This window comes from Numida meleagris, chromosome 5, assembly GCF_002078875.1.
Source record: "Numida meleagris isolate 19003 breed g44 Domestic line chromosome 5, NumMel1.0, whole genome shotgun sequence".
Classification (NCBI taxonomy): domain Eukaryota; kingdom Metazoa; phylum Chordata; class Aves; order Galliformes; family Numididae; genus Numida; species Numida meleagris.
In genome coordinates, this window is record NC_034413.1 from 12,377,975 (window position 1) to 12,397,803 (window position 19,829).

The 19,829-nt window shown below is 51.8% G+C and overlaps 2 protein-coding genes across 3 annotated transcripts in view; one reads left to right on the plus strand and one right to left on the minus strand.

Moving 5' to 3' along the window:
- SFXN2 (sideroflexin 2) lies at positions 1-4,194 on the minus strand. 2 transcript variants are annotated; one of them, XM_021398480.1, is made up of 11 exons: positions 3,193-3,353; positions 2,763-2,933; positions 2,276-2,374; positions 2,062-2,137; positions 1,902-1,987; positions 1,506-1,566; positions 1,357-1,423; positions 1,187-1,236; positions 1,063-1,112; positions 813-860; positions 1-692 (listed from the first exon to the last, which is right to left on the minus strand). In XM_021398480.1, the coding sequence occupies exons 1-11, from the start codon at positions 3,351-3,353 to the stop codon at positions 593-595; spliced, it is 969 nt and encodes a 322-aa protein (XP_021254155.1). In that variant the 3' UTR covers positions 1-592. The 2 variants fall into 2 exon arrangements, 1 of the variants encoding a protein (XP_021254155.1); XR_002439278.1 differs by adding an exon at positions 4,055-4,194 and having other exon boundaries at positions 593-692; positions 813-1,112; positions 3,193-3,373.
- Positions 4,178-19,829, plus strand: part of ARL3 (ADP ribosylation factor like GTPase 3) — a 24,711-nt gene continuing 9,059 nt past the window's right edge. Inside the window, exons 1-4 of the mRNA XM_021398481.1 lie at positions 4,178-4,315; positions 12,999-13,142; positions 13,954-14,070; positions 18,448-18,498. Coding sequence (XP_021254156.1) covers positions 4,313-4,315; positions 12,999-13,142; positions 13,954-14,070; positions 18,448-18,498 — 315 coding nt within the window. The 5' untranslated portion in view covers positions 4,178-4,312. The remainder of the gene's footprint in view (positions 4,316-12,998; positions 13,143-13,953; positions 14,071-18,447; positions 18,499-19,829) is intronic.

Sequence of the window (19,829 nt, forward strand, 5' to 3'; positions counted from 1 at the left end):
GCTGTTTTAAAAATCACCATGTTTTATTTGCCAGCGCTTGTCTCTGTCATTTGCAGTATGGTCTGTTTGAAGCCTGAGTTCACGACCTGATGGCTTTGTGACCCTCCCTGTGCAAGAGGGGCCAGAATCAAGTGTTTCCCAAGTCCTTGGTCCCACTACGGGAACAGTGAGGCACAAGATGGCAAGGTGATGGCTGGCTTTCACACTTGGTGGAATGATTGCAAAATTCAGAGCTTAAAAACAATTAGCTGTTGGTCTTTGGGATTGTGACAGTCGCAAAGTGAATAAAGCCTGAACCCCTGAGAGCAAGGAAGGCACAGTCCTAGCACTGGTCCTGGGACTTTGGGGCGCTCCCATACACAGGGGACAGGTCCTTTCCTACCTGCCGTGGGGGCTCCAGCTCTTGTGAAGAGGCCCTGCAGCAGTTTAAGGCAACAGTGAGGTTTGTGGTGGGGGAAATGGGAGATGACCCCAGCTCCAATCCCCGACTGGGTTAACAGGGGCTGCACCATGCCTCCAATCCCCACTTTGGAGGCACAGGGCTGGAAGTGGTGGGGGGCTGGAGAGAGTGTGCTCCCGAGGTAGCCTCCATTCACAACCCCTTGTTAAAGTAGACATATGGCACTTTGTCCCCATGCTTGGCCACGATGCTCTCCCGCAGCTCCGGCTCGAGGTCAGCCAGTGCAAGGGAGCTGTGGAGAGAGGGGAGAGACACTGAAACCACCATCCTGCTCCTCCTGGGTGCCCATCAGGATGGGCAGTGGGGAGCAAGGGGAGGAGGAAGGCTCCCGTGGGAAGCTGCGGACAGGTACCATCTCTGAGGGAACAGGGCACAGGCTGCCGGCACCATGAACAGCAGGCTGCGGGCAAAGGAGGAGCAGGTATTAGCACTGGGGCTGCACACCCCCAGCTGTGAGGTCCCAGCCCAGGACCCAATGTTATTCCCAGTAACAGAGCTCAGGTTGGAAGGAAAGCAGCTTTGCCATCCCCACTGTGTGAGGTCTTTTTCCAGGGTGACTTCAGATATCCTTTGGAGCCACACTGGCTTTTTGAGATACTCACAACCCACCACACAGCAGCACCTGCAGCGGCGCATGGAGAACCCGGATCCGCTGCAGGGGAAGAGCAGGGTCAGTCCCCAGCCGACTGCCGCGACCTCATGCCCAGAGCAGCAGCAGGGGCTCACCTGCATGAAGTGGAACTTCTCCAGCCGCTCCATGATGATGGGCAGAATGACTGCGTGCAGGGAGAAGAGTGAGGGACCCCAGCAGCCCATGCAGCTCCATCAGCACTGGCCATGCTGGGGGCTGCAGGGTTGCGGTGTGGATCTGGCCCCCATCCTCATTCCACACTCACTCATGCCTGGAGCTGCCATGGTGATCCTGGAGACCACGACCTGTGCGATGCCCTTCACTGCTGCTCTCTGCAAGCAAGAGTGGCTGCTCAGCATGCTGCTGTCCACACGTCCCCATTCCCATGCCTGCTCTCCCTCCCAAAACACTTACCCTGGAGTGCCCAAGCTCATTGTTGTCCTCATCAGTCACTGAGACCCCGTGGATGATCTCCCTGTGGGGACAGCAACACAGTGGCCCCAGGCTGTGCCACCCCTGGGCTGATGCTGCCACCTTCAGGGTATGGCTGACACAGGGACCCCCCACCCCACGGAACACCCCAAAATTCCTGCAGCTGCTTGCAACAACCCCCCTGCAGCACCAGGGCATCACAGACTCCAAAATAGACATCTTCACCCCAAAACCACCCTCCTGCTTTGTTCCATGCTGGGCCACCCCACCAGGAATGCTCCTTCCCAGATGCAGCGTGGTGATCACACAGATCCCATCCCAAATCCCCTTGTTCTCCCTTGGGGCTGGGGAGCAGGGGCAGACCCCAAGTGCACTCACTGTTGCCTCATCATTGGGATGTTCACACAGTTGGCAGCAGCTACAGCTGCAAAGGGGACCCAGCGGGCAAGCAAGGGGGGAGCACGCTGCAGGACAGAGGACGGGATCAGCACGGGGACAGGATGCAGCCAGGTGCTGCTGCAGCCCCATCCCTATGTACCTTGGTGTACAGGTTGAGTCCCACAGCAGTGGCCAGAGCTGTCGTGGTGGCTGTGACGTAAGCCACTCCAATTTGCCTGGTGATTTTCAACAAACGCAGGGAAAAATAAAACAAAACACTGCCTTTGACACAGAGACCCTGCTCCTTTGGTGCCTGAGGGTCTTTTCAGGGCATCCCACAGGAACCAGAGGTCCCATCCCGGGGGCACACTCACGCCAGAGAGATGGGGGACGCAGCGTTGCGGTTGGTGTAGTTGACGATGGCATTGAAGGACTGGTTCACCCACTGCCAGAACACCACGGCTGGCACTGTCCTGCAAAGGAAGAGGGCCCAGACAGCACCCGGGGACCATCAGAGGTCAAGAGGGGACAGACAGCAAGATTATCCTAGTGTCTGCTGGGGGAAACTGAGGCACCACAGCCTGAGGTCAGGGAGTGAGGCAGGGGCAGGGCTGGGAAATGAACATATTTGAGAGCATCTTGGGACACAGCTCTGAAGGGTTTGGGATGGGGTTGGGATCCACCTGGCTAGGCTGAGGTAGGCCCTCAGTGATGGGAGCAGCACGTGGGGATAGAGGTGTCTGGGGGTGACCCATTCCTGGGCTTCTAGCAGTCTCAGGGACACCTAGGAGGGACATCGGGGCCCCTGAAGGAGCTGAGGGCTGTCCGGGTTGCGTCCCAACTCATGTCCCCGGCTCTCACCGGTAGAATTGCAGCATGCAGCCAGTGAGGGCCATGCCGCCCGGCACCTGGAAGGACATCCTGCCAATGAGGTTCATCTTCTCACCGCTGTCCGGGTGGAAGGCCGAGTCGTACAGTTTCTTGGCGTACAGCAGCTGCTCCTGGCTGCTCCCCGGTGGCACCATCCCGGCCCTGCAAGCCCGGAGCCGCAGGAGCTCAGCCACCATAGCTCAGGGCTCCCAGAAACCCAAAAAACATCCACAAAACCACCTCTGATGGATCATAGAATCATTTGAGTTGGAAGGGGCCCTTAAAGGTCATCTAGTCCAACTCCCCCGCAACGAACAGAGACATCTACAGCTCGATCAGGATGCTCAGATGCTGCACCAGTTGTCGGGCAGATGACAGGCACGCCCCTAGCACCGCGGCGGTGCCACCAGCACACACTCACCTGCAGCTTGCCACCACAGCCTGCGCCCGGTCCAGCTCCTGCTCCGGCACCAGCACGGTGCGCGGGTCGGTGATGTTGAGGAAGTGCCGCAGCCGCCCCATGAAGGTGCTCTGGTCCCAGCGTGGGGCATCAATGTCGAAGCCGAGGGGCATGGCAGCCATTTCGGGATAGTGTTGCCTTGCTGTGGAGTGTTGCACTGGGTGAACCGCTACAGGTTTATATTTAACATCCGAGTTGGACTTTCAGCGGCCCCGCACCCAAGGCACTGCAGCTGCCGGCCTCCAACAGTGCTGCTGCAATGCACTGCATTCTCTCTGCATAGTCCCCAGTGGGGCTGCACCGCACTGCCCTGCAAGTACTTCCCTCTGGGTCACTGCACTGCGTACCCTCCACGTGCACACCCATCCCCACCGCACTGCATTGTGCTCCGTGTCCCTGCAGCACGGCAGGCCGCTGGCAATATGCTGCACTCTCCAATGCCCACACTGCAAGCCTCAGAGCACTGCCTGCACCTCTCGTGGCATTGCACCCTTCAGTGCCCGCACTGCACGGTTCCACCGACAGCTGCAGCAGCACAGTGCACCCCCCCAGGCATTGCACTGCACTGCACCCTGACCACTGCACACACTCCCACAGCACGCTCCATGTTACGCTACACTGCATCCCATCAGCACTGCATGCTTCCAGTGGTGCTACGTCGCACTCCCACCCCTTGACACTGCATCGCAGTGCACTGCCGACTGCACATCCGTAGAGCTGCAGCGAGATCCCGTGACATGCACTGACTGCATCGTGCAGCAATGCACTGCGCCGCTCGCACAGCCCTACTCAATCCGCGCGCCCCGACCCCACGTGGCCCTACCTGCGCGGCCCCCAGACCCTTGGCGCGCCGCGTGGCCGCCCTCAGCCAATCAGAGAGAGCCGAAAGGCCGCGCCCACCTCCCGGCGGTGGGAGGGGAGCGCGCGCTCGCTGGTTGGGGGGGCGGGGCTAAAGGCGGCTCCGCCCCTCCCGCCGTCCGTGAGCACGTTCCGTACGTCCGGCGGGAAGCGGTGACGCGCGACGTAGCGGCGGCGTGTGTGTGACGCAGTTGCCCATGGTAACCCCGCTGCCGCGCAGAGGATGGTGAGCGGGGCGGGGGCGGCGGGCCGGCCCGGCGGGAGATCGGGGCCCCGGGGGGGTCCGGCGGAAGATCGGGGTCTTGGGGGTGCCGGGGTGCTTCCCGGTAGGCCGGGGGGGGGCCCGTGCGGGCCAGGTCAGAGGAGGTCGCTTGGCCCTGGAGTGGTGTTAATTTGGGGCGTCTGGCCCAAGGATCGGGTCCCGGGGGGCTGCCTTTGCATGGGGATTGGCGGATCCTCGATGCAGATGGGAAGCAGAGCGGCAGAGGCCCGCTTGGCCCGAGGAGAGAATTGACAGAAGGGATCTGGCGATGATGGGGGCAGTGTTCAAGCACCGAGCACTGGGGAGGGCCTGGGGGCATCTGTGGCCGTGAAAAGACCATGGACAGAGCAGCCAGGTGGAAGAAGTGGTGGTGGTGGTGGTGGTGGTGATGACCCCAGCACAAGACATGGAGCTGTTGGAGTGGGTCCAGAGGGGGACCACAAGGATGCTCAGAGGGCGGGAGCACTTATCCTCTGGAGAGAGGCTGAGGGAGCTGGGCTTGTTCAGCCTCGAGAAGAGAAGGCCGCGGGGAGACCTCAATGTGGCTTTCCCAGAGAAGCTGTGTTCCCCATCCCTGGAGGAATTCAAGGCCAGCTTGAATGGGGCCCTTGGTGCGCTTTAAGATCCCTTCCAACCCAACCATTCTGTGCTGGTTCCTGGGGGCTGCAGGAGTCGAGGGAGCTCCAGGAGGGCTTGCGGATTTGGAAGGGTTGTTGATAATGGCTTTAAAAGGGGAGCTCAGTCTTGGCAGAGAAGCCTGGTGAAGCAGCTTCCAGCATGGGTAGGGACTCTGAGAGACCTGGATGGGATGAACAGTTTGGGGGATCACTGTACCATGCCAGTCACTGTTGGCTGGCTAGGATAGGCTGCCGGGATTCGGGTGCTCTTGGGTTTTCTGCCACGGGCTGAGGAAATGGGGACAGCATGGGCTGAAGAGAGAAGAGCTCACAGTGGGAAGGAATAGAAGAGGAGTTTTGGTGCTAGTGAGAGAAAGAGATGATCCAGAGAGGAAAGGAATGCTCAAGTCTAGAAACAAATTAATAGACAGGGAGCAGTGTTCACTGAGGAGAGGAATTGGTGTCTCACTGCAAAAGGTCTGGTAAGGACAGAGGGCAGCGCTGGGAGACAGATGTGTGGTGAAGTGTAGCCTGTATCAGGTTTGGGTGAGGCTGAATGATAGACTTGGGTGCTGGATGCTGGAGTAGTTGGGGTGGGACAGGGGATGCTGGTCAAGTCCATCAAGGACTGTCAGGAAAGGATGGGGCTGCTGGGTGAGTGGGGATCAGCAGAGTGGTGGGAAACAGCTGCAGTGGTTGGGGAGCTGTTGCTGGGGTGCAGCGTGTGCAGAGAGCCCAGGCAGAGGGAAATGGCCATGGGGGAAAGAGCTTCTGTAGGGCAAAGCTGTGTTTTGTCCAGGAGCACTCTGGATTCAAGCTGGATTAATGCACAGGAGGAAGCATAAGTTAGAACAGCAAAAGCAGCTCCTCATCTTTGCCAGGTTAATTCTGGCTGCATCCCCACCTGCTGGGCCACAGAGAAAGAGATTGAGATAAGGTCTGTGAGACCTGCTCTGTTTTAGATCAGGCGATGATGGAGCTTGTCACACGAGGCACCAAAGCCATCACAGGATGGACATCTGCTGTGGAGATGAAGGCAGCTGCCTCCAGCAGCGCCGTGCTTTGTGGGACACATTTGGCCTGCAGCTGCTACCAGCCAAATCTGTTCTTCTGCCTTGTGATGTCCCGATAAACTGGTGTAGTCTGAGATCTGGCTGCTGTTATGTGAACGCTTTGTGCATGGGGAGGGTTGACTGGGTGTTTTCCAGTGCTTGTGCTATTTGGTACAGCATTTTAATGCTTCTTAGTCTATTTTCCATTTCTGTGAGTTGTTTTTGGAGCTGCAGCCTCTCAGACGGTGTGGGTAACGGCTGGCTGGGCTGGGCAGCAGGCTGGGGAGCTCTGTTACTGGCTCTCTGGAGTCTCAACTTTCCTTAAAACTGAACAACCCTCAATGGCAGAAACTCTGGAACACCAGCACATATATCCAGGGCAGCTCTGCTGCCTAGGGGTATGGGGCAGCAGTCAGAACTGATCCAGACAGCCTGATGTAACAACGTACTGCTTGCCAGCTGAGCTGCCATAGCTGCCTGTGAGCGTGTTTCTGACCCACCACGATTGCACTGGTAAGCGCTGAAACCACCTTCAGTTCTGCTTGCTCCCACTCCAGTGACAAGAGGGTTAATGCCGACGTTTAAATTATTTCAGTGCTTGTCCGAGTCAGTAAGTGCAGAGGGGAAGTGTCTTGTTCTGCTGAGCATACCAGCATTTCTCACAGCTGTGAGGCAGGGGTGCTGGAAGGTCGTAGGTGGAGCACGGAGGGAAAGATGAGCCATAAAAATGCATAGCACGAGAGATGCGTGGCGCTGAAGGCCTTAGCTCGGTTGAGCAGCCGCGTGTGCTGGGCTCACAGCAAGGGTGAAGGGAGATGTTACATGAAAAGGTAAGCAGCCTTCAAAAGTTTTGGAAGTGCTGTGTGAAGCAGAGCTTGCGGCTTGCTTGTCTTCACCAAGTGAGATGGTATGCTGTCGATGGGTAGCAGGGCTGGGAGACTACCTGTGTTTTTCTAAAGCTGTTGACTGAAGATGACATTACTGCATCAAAACCAGGCTTGTCAAAGCATGGCCCCATTGTACAGCTGAGGAATCTGAGTCACAGAGTGGCTGGATGACAGCAGGCAGACCTTGTGCAGAAAATGAAGTAGTGACAGAGCAAAATGTGCAAACATCTTCCTCCTGGACTTGAGCTCCTGTTTTCAACAAAAGCAGCAAGTATTGTTGCCTGCTGTAGGCTGGGTGCTAGGTGTACCTAGTACCCACAATTTTCCCTTTGCCTCTTGTCTGACAGGGAGGCTGTACCAAGCTGACTCCATTAAAACAAACCATTTTCAAAAGCTTTAGCAGTGCTTTGCTGCTCTAGTTTCGTAGTAGAGTTGCACGTCACACATTTTTCATTTATTTACTGGTTGTGCGATGGTTTTACGGGAAATGATGTGCAGGGAGCGCAGTATACCAGCAACTGGAGGAGGTTTCCAAGTACTGCACCACTGGAGGGGAGACATAGTGGCAGGCAGCGGCTCTCCCCTGCACAGGGCAGAGCGCTTCCTTGAAGTCTGCAAAGAGCCGTGGAGTTTGATTTTAATTACAAAAGGAGAATTCATCCTGTTGCTGCTTAGTGTACCAAAATGGAGAGTGCCGTGTGACCTCTTTGACAGGAAACGGTGTTAGTAGGTTTGAGCCAGAAAAAAGCTCTGTAGGTGACTCGGCTCCGTTCAATGTGGGATTTCAGCACAGAAAAGAAAGCCTGCATTGAATGACACCATATGGTGGAGACATGCAGCAAGCAAATGATTTTGTTGGGAGTTCTGCCAGAGTAAGAAGTATTGAATAAACCGTGCTCAATAGATTAATTTACTTCGGTTGTGTTTTGAAAAAGACTGGGTGATTTTATGACCATTAGTGACATTTGCAGTTCTGCAGCCGAAGATAAAGGTAATCAAACGTCATTCTTCAGGGCACCAGCTAATCAGTGCAGTTGTCAGGCCGGCTCCCCTCCTCCAGCTCTGTGTGCGCAGAACCGCACGCTGGACGGCAAATGGAGCCTCAAACATCCACTGCTGAAAGCAGGAGATTGGGCTCAGCAAAACCTCTTGTCCTTCCCCAGGCGCCTGACTCCTGCGGGACCGCCTGCGAGCATCGCTTGCACCCGCTGTCTTCATCTGTCTGTTTAAAAATGGTGAACTGCTGCTGTAGTGCTTGCTGAAAGGCAGGGGTGAGCGGGGCTGGGCTGTGCTCGGGGCGCAGAACAAGGAGACGTTCCCCCTCCATGGTGAGAGATAACAGAGCGATAGGAGGAGACAGAATTCGAGGCAGGTTCGAACTTGGCCCCTTCACTGCCGAAACCTCCTGGAGGACTGTAGGTGTGGCAGAGGCAGAATTAGCAAGAGAATCGCGGCCGGTTTCGTGGGTGTTTTGTGAAGTTTCTCCCACGGTTGTAGGGAAGATGCAAAGGGGCGGCTCGAGGACAGAGCGAGGCACTGTGCGCTGCTGGGAAATGGAAGCGGCTCCTCTGCGTCTCGTGAGCTGGCTAGAAGGGGCCGGGAGGTGACGGTCTGACCCACGGCCGTGGCAGTGGGGAGCCCGGGCATGGGGGACGTGGGAGATGCGGTCACAGCGGCCGGAGAGGTTCAGGGCTTGTGGCCATGGTGCGTCTCGGTGAATGGATTCCATTTCAGCTGAATATCCACACCCACAAGATAAGCGATTGCTGGTGACAGAGGGTGGTTTTATTTAAAATTCATTATCTGAGCTTTGTGGTTAATAAAGTTAAACAGAATGCATTTACTTCTCTTGCCTAATAGGAATCAACTGTGCTGTGTCGTGGCTTGCGGGCCGAGCTTTATCCATGCCCTGTGTATCCCGCCCTCGGTATGAGGGGAAATTGCTCTTTCCATTATGGCCTTATATTGCCAATCTGATACAATATTTAAACAGATTATCTCAATGCTCTGTTTGTCCCAAACCAATTTTTGTTTTGGCCTATAAAGCGAATCTTCCTTTCGGCGGCTTCTGTGGTACAGGATGTAGTTACATGCATCAACTAGTTCAAAAGGCCCATCTACAGCCTGGATTTAAAGCTGAATAAACCCACAAAACCCTTAGCTAGGACTATAAATGTCACCGTATTTTTATATATGTCTGTATTTTCTTTTTTAAAAGAGAACAGGATTACTGCATGCAGCTATAACTGAACGTCCTTCGATAATTCAGTGGGTATTTTAAACCTAGCAATGATAGGCTTTCATAAAACCGCACATCCCTGTTTTCAGAAGGATGCTAATAAGATGGTTAGCTTCTCTTTCATGCTCAACGTGTTTATGAGTGCACTTACCCATTTAGTTGCATCTCTGAATTTAATGCCCCGCTCTGATTTCACAGTAATTGTCAGGAGTCCTTTTTTCTTTCCGTATGTCCCCACTCACTGTCTGGAAAATGCCGTCTTCTTCTTGCTGACCCCATCAGTCTGTCTCCTCATGGTGCTTGTAAAGAAAGCCCTCTCCACCAAGGATAACGATGTTTTTAAACAAGCCAATCTGACATAGAACACATAGTTTGCTTAACCCCAAGGTGACCAAGCAGCAGTCGCTGGCTGGCTGTGCCCTGCCTTGAGTAGCTCCCTACGGCTGCCCTTCTCCAAAGGCTGCACGCGCTGCCATGCTGTGCTGCTCATTATCCAAACAGCATCTGCAGTTCCCTTCTCTGTTGCAGATGCCGCAGTCTGCTTAGTTTGTGCAAATGCCATGCTGCCCTTGCACTCTTGCACCCATCCCTGCAGCTCCTCTGCTGGGGACACATCCTGCTCCTCGCCCCCCGTGTGCTCCCTTGCTCAGGGTACATTTGTCTGCTTGCTGCACCTCCTCAAGGCCCTGCTCCTCTCCCCTTGGCATTTGAGTCTCCTCTTTGTACCACATTTTCCCACTTGGTGCCTTTTCTACCTGATGTCTGCCATGGATATCGAAGGGTTGCTTCCTGTCTCTCATTGGGCCAAGTTGGTTTCAGCGCTGTGTCTGCAAGCACAGAGATGCTAATCCAGCAGCATATGTGCAGGGAGAGTTGCTTGTCCCTTGTAGTGCCCGTATGCTGCAGGGAACTCAGCTGAGTTATTTGTTCCAGTCTGCCAGGCTGTCAGGAAATGCTTTCTGTCTTCCTAACTAGTATGCTCATAGCATCAATTTAAAAAAAAAAAAAAGTAATAATCGTATTAGAAACCAATCTGTGCGTAGCTTTGCTGAAGTATTCACTAACTAGGGAGAGAATGCTGGGTACAAGTTTTTAAGAATATTTACAAAATATTATTTGGCTCTTGATTTAAGTTCCGTACACAAACCATGTAACCTATGCTGGTGGCTACTGAGATAGAGTCCACTTCCCTGCGTTGGCCTGCTTGTCTTCCAGCCTTTTAAATCAGCTTACTTTATACCTTAGAGAATACTTTTGTTTCTATAAATATCCCCCCATCCATTGGCTACCCCAGATAATCCTGCGATCAGCCGTGCAGCGGTGTCACTCGAGCAGAATATGGAGCGATGCTGATCGTTCTCTCGTAGGCTGTCATACTGGCCCAGAAATAGCATCCGTCTACAATGGGAGCAGCTCTATTAACATTTACAACAGTTCCTCTTCCCAACCCCTGGGAATTGCTCCCCGGTAGATAAGCAACACTTGGTAATACATTGCCTTGCGCTCGCTGTTTCGGAGTTGAATTCTGAGATGTAGAGGCTCCTAATCCTGATCTGCTCTGGGATGCACTGCTCCGCTCTTAGTGAGTGGTGCTGCGAATAGGATTAGCATTGCAACAACTTCTTTTTTTAACCACGAGCAATAAACTGAAATAATGGGGCCTGGTTCAGAGCTCTCTGAAGTCGGCAGTGGTGCTTTGATGGGTCCGCATTGGCTCGGGTCAGCCTGCAGGAATGGGAAATTCACAGCCTTTCCTGGGAAGGGGGTAGAAAGTGTGAATTTTAGAGTTCCTGCTCTCGTGGGGAGCCGAGCTCCATGTAGTTAAAAGCCAACAAACACAGCTGTAAATCTGACTGCAGGTGAAAAAATGTGCGGCGCGAATCGGGCAATTACAACTTGCGTGTTTTAATGACGCCAAGGGCACGCAGGCTTTGGGAGCCATCCCATTGCTGGGCATTTTCCCTGCCCTCCGCCCCCGGCATTGCCGGCCTGGTGGAGCTGCCTGCACCCACGCAGCACGGCCCATCTGCCTGCCATGGCCGTGCAGGGCCAGCTGTGGGCACCTGGCCTCGGCACGGCGTGTCACAGCCCGAGCTGCAGGCACTGCGTGCGGGCATTGACCGCCAGCAAGCAGAGCCTGCTCCTGATTAGCACCTCGAGCTGGGCCCAGTTTCCCAGGTTTTTAGCAGCCTGTTTATGGTGCAGGTGATGCGGCCCAAGGGGCAGGGTAAGATTTCACTTTTCTTGCTGCGGTTTCGTGCACGAGCTCTGAATTTCTGACCCTCAGCTTTCCACAAAAGTGCAGGTACAGTGGTGGCCACGCAACGTTCTACAAATGTCCTTCAAAGACAATTTTAATAAGACTCTCCTCTTCTTTCACATCGTGTATTTTTGAGCTACGTCTGCTAATTGAACAGGTAGCCAACAAATTACTTCCAAATCCCAAATGCTTGGAGGGGGTGGATCAAATCTAACCTGCGTTTGGATCTGGGTGTATTTTCACACCGTGCAATCGAAAGCTGTGACATCACGATGCCAAGTGGCATGTCCTTTCCAAACCGCCCTTTGTGCAGCAGTGGGGCGGGCTCCCCAGGGCCAGCAGCAGCGCAGCGCTGTGCCTGCGGTCCTGCAGCCCCTCGTGCTGAGGACAGGCTTCTGATTGCCACAATCTGGAGGGGATGAGGAGCAACCTTCACGGCTCAGATAGTCCTCGGCTCCCAGCAGGAATATTTAGAGGGCGTAGTTCCTCTTAGCAACAAAGCACTTTGTGACATTTAGCTAATTCGCCCTTGCAGGTCGACAGGAATTGTTGTCTCCATTTTGTAAGTGAGAGAACAAAACTGCTTGAGAGGCGGGCCCCCGTGGCCTGGATTTGTGCTGGTATCTGAACTTCATTCTCACGATTGCCCTTCGAGACATGGAAATTGTCTGTGGGAGGCTGAGCAGGATCCCGAAGGCTCCAGAAGGAGCTGTGTGTTCATTTTTCCCTGGGGTTTGCCCAAGCAAACAAGTTGCAGGAGTATCCGTGTACCTCAGCCCCACTCCTGCAGGGCTGAGGTCCAGATGGAAGCAGGTTGATTTGCTCCTCGTGGTTGCACGGCAGGATCCAGACCATTTTCCATCCGTTTCAGAAAGGTGCAGGTCTCTGACAAAAGCTTGGGTGTGCTGCTGTAACGTGCGCAGTTGTAAATGAGCTGACCTGCATATTCTGTTTCCTAATCCTGAGTGATACTGTCAGCTCAGAGAGCTGAGCCTGGCTAATGACTGAAATCCACTGTGCTTTTCTTAGCGAGGACGTGTGGTGATCTGAGATAGTTGTTAAGTGCTACATCCTGAGAATCAGAACTGCACGTGCCCCATGGGTCCAGCATGTTTTAGACAGATAAACGGAGTTTGAGATGATCAGGGAGTTACTATGAAAAGAACTGATGTCAGGTATGCCGTAACCTACAGTTAACTAGGAGGGAGATTAAATTAATGGGGTTTTCCCTCTGATAAAGATAATGAAGAGCTCGCAAGGACTTGGTTTGCAGCTCCTACGCGAAATATCCTCAGGCACTGTCTTACTGGCACAGGCAGTGCCAAACAGCTGTGTGACATGAGCGATGCAGCCAACGGTGCACCCCACCGAGTGGCATTTGTGCTGTCTGAGACCTCACTGATGCTTTTAGAGATGAAGGAGAATTGCGGGGAGGGGGAGGAGTAGGAGAGGAAATAGGAAGGGGGAAGGGGTTCCACCTGTCCTGGGATCCACCACTGAACAGAACCTGTTTTGAGGGATATGGGGCATGGCCTGGCAGGGCAAGAGAGTCAGAGGGGAAATAACAGCTACAGTCTCTCTTGCTGTTTTAGGGTTTACTGTCAATCCTGCGTAAACTGAAAAGCACTCCAGACCAGGAGGTGAGGATCCTCCTCTTGGGACTGGATAATGCAGGCAAGACCACACTCCTGAAACAGCTGGCATCTGAGGACATAAGCCACATCACACCAACACAGGTGAAGAAGGCCTTTCATCTTACACCCAGCCGGCTCTAAGCATCCTGTATATTCCATCGTGCCCCCTCTGGTGCCTTTGGCCCCTTTTCTTGGAGCATCGGGGCTGGGGAGAGGGATGTCACCCATCAGAAATGCTGCAGTATTGCTCCTGTGTTGACCAGAGGAGGTTGCTAGAGAGCTATGGGAGATGCTTCCCCCCACCCCGCAGCTGCCTTGCAAAGCTCCCAGCCCCAACACCCTAATTCCAAGTCCCAGTCCCCCGGGTGCTGCGGCAGCACGTTGCCAGCCCACGCCACATCCTGTTTTTCTACTTGAATGCCCTTTCATTTGGTGCTTTAATTGATGAAATGGACCCTTCAGACATGCAGCTGTTGCTCTTTTAAGCCTGGCATTAGTTGCGTTGTGTCGAATTGAGCTGAGACCTCTGGCTTCATGTTAGCTGGGACTCTACTCAGCTTTCACAAGCTCAATCCGGCCTCTCACAGTGCCCTTGTTTTCTCCTTATCTGCAGCTCTCCCACCTCTTCCTGCACCCACCCTGCTGAGCCTTTCCAGGGTACTAACTGCATCATATGTTTCCGTAGCCATGACAGCATCAACCCTTGACCCAGGAACACAGGCAAGCTGATGGTTTAGCTGCTGTGTTCATTTTCACCAGTGCCTCTGCCGCAGCTGATCCATCTTTGTGGCTGCCTGGCCCATCTCACAGCACGGTGCAGGCATGGGATATATAAGGTGCTAATGTCTGCATGTGAATGTGATCCAGGCATTCAGGTTTATGCTCTATGTGCCTTTGTTTCTGCTCTTTCCAGGGCTTTAACATCAAAAGTGTACAGTCTCAAGGCTTCAAGCTGAATGTATGGGACATAGGTGGACAGAGGAAGATCAGGCCGTACTGGAGGAACTACTTCGAAAACACTGATATCCTTGTAAGTATTGGCTGCAGTTGAATGCTGTGCTCATACAATCCATGTCTTGGCCAGAAATTTAGGAACAAGTAGCGTAAAGTCCCAGTTCTCAGCAACACCATTGCCATTGTAACAGGAGTTATTCCAAGTGAAATGGCAAGAGCGGTTGGGTTCACTAAGAAAAATACAGTGATGTTTGGAGAAATCATTCAGTTGTATGTTTTTAATTCCACGGGATAGTGCTGGCTGTGGCGAGTTCCTTTCCTCTCGTCTCAGGTTCTTTCAAAGAAGTGAACATCAGTAACTTGTAGTTTGCCCATCTATAGCTCCTTTCACCGGAGATTCTGAAAGCCTGTCATGGGCTCGCCTATAAAGGTAGGTCAGTGTGGTGCCTTTTTTGTAGTTGGGGAAACTGAGGCACAGAAGAGTTAAATGTTGTGTCTGGCATCAAATAGGAAAGCTTCTGGCTGAGGGACACAGAGAGACCCCTTGTCTTTTCTTTTGGTCCTTTCATCACTAGACTGTCCTTTAATGTTTTTGACATTTTAGCTGCAGTTACCTTACAATTAGCTACAGTTGACTACCATTATAATTACACTGCAGGACCATGCCAGAGCACATTACCCTGCGACCTTCTAAGTGCTGTCCTGAGTAGTTTCAAAGAGCACCTTTAACACACAGCCACACGGGGCAGGATGGAGACAGTCTGGGGGCTCCAGGCCCACCCCTCTGCCAAGCAGCGTTGCCAGTGGGAGCAGAGAAAAAGCCATTCTAAGCAAGGTCTACAGGCTCCCATGGGAAAGCAGGAAGCTCTCTCTGAATGACGCCCTTCCTCCCTTCTGTCTCACACACATACATACTCACTAACATGCTGGGAGCTTCGGTTCACTTCCACAGTAGGATCCGTGCAACTAGGAGTAGGGCTTTTTGTTCCAAGGCTCATGTCAGGGTCCTGAAGGGCCTGGATATACCTGCAGGCTTAGAAAACATTGTCCAAATGAATATATTATTTAAAAAGGACTGAGAAGTCCCCTCGTCTCTTCTGCAGATTCTCTTTTTCCAGTGTTAATTTACAGTCTGATGTTTGAAGACAACCACCATGGCATAAACCTTAGTGGTTGCTTTTTCAGAGAGTAATGCTGCAATCTTTATAAAGAGAAGATCTGTGTTTGAAAAACTAGCAGGACAAACTTCATGTACTCTTCTGTGGCCATCAGGAAAACATGGCATGGCCACTGGGTGATCATGCCCACTGGGTCTGAGCTCTGCAGCTGCTGGTGGGGTGAATGTAGATTTGCAAATCAAAGTCAACGCTGCAAAGCAGCAGCTAGGGGATCTTTTCTACAGCAGTTGTTCAGACTGCAGAGGCTGCGCAACTGCAAAACAGTGCCTGTGAGGCTCTGCTGGCAAAGCAATGAGCTATGCTGGTCTGTGGTCTTCCCCCCTTCCCAGGGCGTGCTGCATGAGAGGTGTAGAAATAAAGGAGAATTCAAAGACAGGGGATAAGTACAGCTGTGTCCCCTGCCCTCCTCCCACCCTAGCTAAAGCAACATGCAGAGAAAACCTTTATTTTCACACAATTAAGATAATAGGTAGAACCAGAGTCACTCTGGGGGGAAACAGCAGTGTGAATTCAGAGAGTGAATAACTGATGTGCATGTGGACATGAGCCTGCATTCCATGCTCGCTATCTAGCAGCCAGTCCCAGACTGGGAGCTGTCTACATGTTAACACAGTGCTTTGCTATGCTCCTATGCACCAAAACTGGGATAGCAGCTAAAAGGATGGGATCAGGTTCTCCTGCCAGCTCTTGCAACCCCTTACAGACAGTAATTTATCTCCTCTTGCAAACCTGGTGTAGGCCGTGCCTCTGTAAATTGAGCTAACTTATCCCTCACTTTATTTCTTCATCCAGCCCCACCACTTGCAATTTCTGCCCAGCTCACTTACTCCAAGTTTTGTTTAGGCCTGCTACTCAAAGGAGACACCCACCCGTACATGAGTTTATTTCTCAAGCTCCAGTACACTACTCGAGGGCTGCTCAAACTGGCGAACCATGTTAAAAACACTAGAGCCAGAAACAAGCCTTGTGTGGGCCTAGCTGCAGAGGGAAGGTGGAAATCAGATATGCCACAGTTCCCTAGACCCCCTGCTTCCGTCTTCTCCTAAAATACATTGCATAAAGCAGAAAGGACCCTTTAAAAGGTATTAAAAAGCAGGAAGTGATTGCAAATTCAAATCCATGCAGGTGCCTTTGAATGAGAGCTAGGTCTTGCATCACACACCTGTGATATTTGGAAGCTTAACCCAGGCAAATAAGGTGTGGATATCTGGCTGATTGCATATTCAGACAGGCACCTGCAGCTATTTGGCACAGTGTTTTCTGGTTTGGAAGTAGGTACTCTGCACATACTTTACCTTCTCTGCTGTGCTTTTGTGGCTTTTGCCCTGAGTGCTGTTGTCTCCAATTCTCATCTTGCAAGATAGCTCCCTAGCAAGAAACAGAGCGGTGCAGGAGAACGCCTGGCTGACTGTGACGCAGGGCTCTTCCTTGCCAGTTAGTGAAACGCCATGATGTGGGAGGTGTCACCTTTCATCTTAGAAGTAGCACTCTACTATTGCGTTCATGTGCTGCTAAGCTTCCCCTGAGATGTCCTGAAGGAGGAAAGATGATAATCAAGTTTCACAACCACCACTCTACAGCTTCTTTCTTTCTTTCTAGTCCGTGCTTCCTACCTCAAATGGGATGCACAGGGGTGGGTGCTTGGGAGAGGCAGAGGATGGGCGTAACTGATGCAGTACTTCTGCACGTGCTTGGGATCACATTGCAGGGAGAGGCTGTGTCACGCATGCCCGTGGGCCTTTCCCCATCACGTGGCACCAGGCATATGCACTACTGCCACATCCCTGTACAGCTGCGTCCAGCCCTGCTGCACATTCCTGGGCTCTGTCGGTGTGTATCAGCTGCAGGGAGGACCACAGACCCCAAATGATCAGCTGAGAGGCCTGCAAGTTTGCAGGGACTCCTCCTCCTCAGGGCTGGCATGCAGATTCTCCTACTCTGCATCTGGTCCTGTTTTAAACAGCCCTAGCTCTGCTCACTAAGGGCATACCTACGGTTTAGTAGATGGTGCTGCTAGAGATCTTCCCTCCCCCTATTGTTTGGTCAAAATTATCCTGGAAGCATGGAGTCTTGCGCTGAGACTGCCTGCAAGGATGCCATTTATCTTGATGGCAGGGTGCTGTGCTCATCTATTCCCTCAAAACCAGCCTGACACTTGCTCCCTGTAAGCCACCAAAGAGCATGCATATGACATCCTAGCAGCTTCAGTCAGCACTGATGAAGAATGGCAGGGGCTGGAAGCAAAAGACTCAGTGTTTATCACCAGTCCTGTCCCTGTCTGCTGCCCCAGCAACCTTCCCCTTCACTTGTGATGAGGTGATTCTTGCCTGGATGTTATACAGAGGTTCCCCAGTTTCTTTAGGAGTAGTTTGCTATGTGTGCTTCCTGAACTACAGTAACACTGCTGGAGGGAGGAAGGAAGGGTGGCTGGACTTACTAATTCCTTACCTAGTGGGGCCTTTGAGTAGCCTTTTAGCCTATGCAGGAAGTGTTACAGAAGGAAAGCAGGACATGGCATGCTCCTGGAGAGGGCAGAGACCCTCTCCAAAGGCAGGGAGCCTGCAGTCTGGAGAACCACCCTCACCAGGGGGCAGATGTCTGCCTGGGACCTCCTCATTGACTGTGAGATGTGGTGCCCAGCTCCGAGGAGGTGGCAGAGCTCTGTGGTCAGACCTGGGGAGCCAGCTGCTGCCTGTCTCCTCTGCCACCCTTAAGGACAAGCTGACAGCTGAAGACAGAGTCTTGCAAGCTGGATCCAGCCATTCTCCCCAGCCACCTGTTCCAGGAGGTCATGGTAGGACAGAAACTCAATGTCACCAATACATTCAAGCTTCATCTGTACCCTGAGCACCATTATGTGCCATGTTGGCTTATGGGAAGGTGACATGTTCTGCTAGAAAGCAGCTTGATCTATTCAGCCATGTCTGGTTCCCCACTTTTTGCCATCCTGTACTCAGCTTCAGCCTGTAAGCTGGCCATTTGTGAAGATGCCAGGCAGTCTCCTGTTCTCTTCAGATAAGATGGAGCTGGTAAGAGCATCCCCAGTACTGCCACCAGTGACTTTCTGATCCTAACCACATGGCTGTCCGCTCCCTCTGGCTTTAAAAAAGGAGGTTCCTCTCTGAACATCATGATGTTTTGTCAACACTTGGTATATAAATAATACTAAGTATCTTCGTGCCCAAAACCATAATTCTTAGGCTTAGCTCATTTATATGATACTAAGGAAGAGTGTCTTCTGGGAAAAGTAACTTTTCCCCTCATTTCTTTTTCAGATCTATGTCATTGACAGTGCAGATAGGAAGAGGTTTGAAGAAACGGGTCAGGTGAGTTACTTATGCCCAGCTTCCTTTGAAGTAACAGAGTGCTTCTGAGTGCCCCTTGCTCACAAAACTTAGGGAGATGATTTTGTTGTTTATGAGGGAAATTTGCATTTCAAGAGAGACTTGCCTTTCAACATCAATGCAGATTATTTTGGTAGATGTGAAACAAGGAAAATAGGTAGCCTAATTCCGTTTAAATAGAACGGTTTTCATTAAAACTATACAAGAATAGCAAACAGAGCCCAATACTAGAAGAAAAAACTTTTCTAAGTCCTTTAAACCTTGCCAAACCAAGACCCTTAGGAATCTTATTTTCTTATTTACGAAGTTGAAATGGAAATCATATTGACTTGATTGTCTTTTGGATGTAATTGAAAAAAAAAAAAAAAAACTGGAACTTTGTAACTAGGACTGGCTAGAAAATAAGATTTCCGTTCTGCAAAGTTTTGATGTTTTGAAGTGTTTTGTGTTTTAGGATGGAACAAAAATAGTACTTTTGAACTTTCTGTTGTAAAAATTGGAAAGTGACAGGGTCTCAAAATACCTAACAGCAGATTCGCCCCTTGAAATGGGAGAGTCAGAAAGGAGGGATTTAACCTAAAGCCCTGTTCTGCCTGTTTTGAAGGAGGCACTTGATCTTTTGTCTCTCAAGTCTCAAGGGCACACCCTACTAGAAGGACTGTTAGTTATTCTAGGAGCGGGGGGAAATTTCTCTCCTGTTGGTGCTGTTTCATTTTATAATCAGCAATTAAATATTCATTAGGCAAAAGGGGGGGAAGAAGCAGGAATGTAGAGCACTTCCCTGAGTCAGGTGGACTTAGACTGGACCCCTCACATTTCCACAAATAATTTGATTTCAATAAATCAGCCGTGTCAGATGAAAGACCTATTTTGTTGAAAAATTCCTGGCCAGCTCTGTTTATAACTGTTCTCTCACCCTGGTTTCCAAACCAAACATTGCTTTTGAGGGGATGGAATCAGATTTCCACTGTAGATTAGCATCTCCCTGACTGCACTCATTTAATCCAAAAGTTTCTAGTCAGTGAATGAAAGATGTTAGGACAGCATCTGAGAGCAAGACCTTTCCAGCTGAATAAGGAGCCCACAAAAATCTCATCTACTCATCTCTCTGCAATGCCAGCAGTCCCTGCAGGTTCCAGTTCTGCTGGGTTTGCCATATGCTCACACAGGGAAGTGACTTGAGACTGTGCTTGTTTCACATGAGGCCATTGCACAACCCTAGACATGAAGTATTTCAGCCATCGTTGATCTACTGCAGATTCAGATTTGAGCTATTAAAAGACTCTTTTTGAGTCATTCGGTTTAGAATGAAC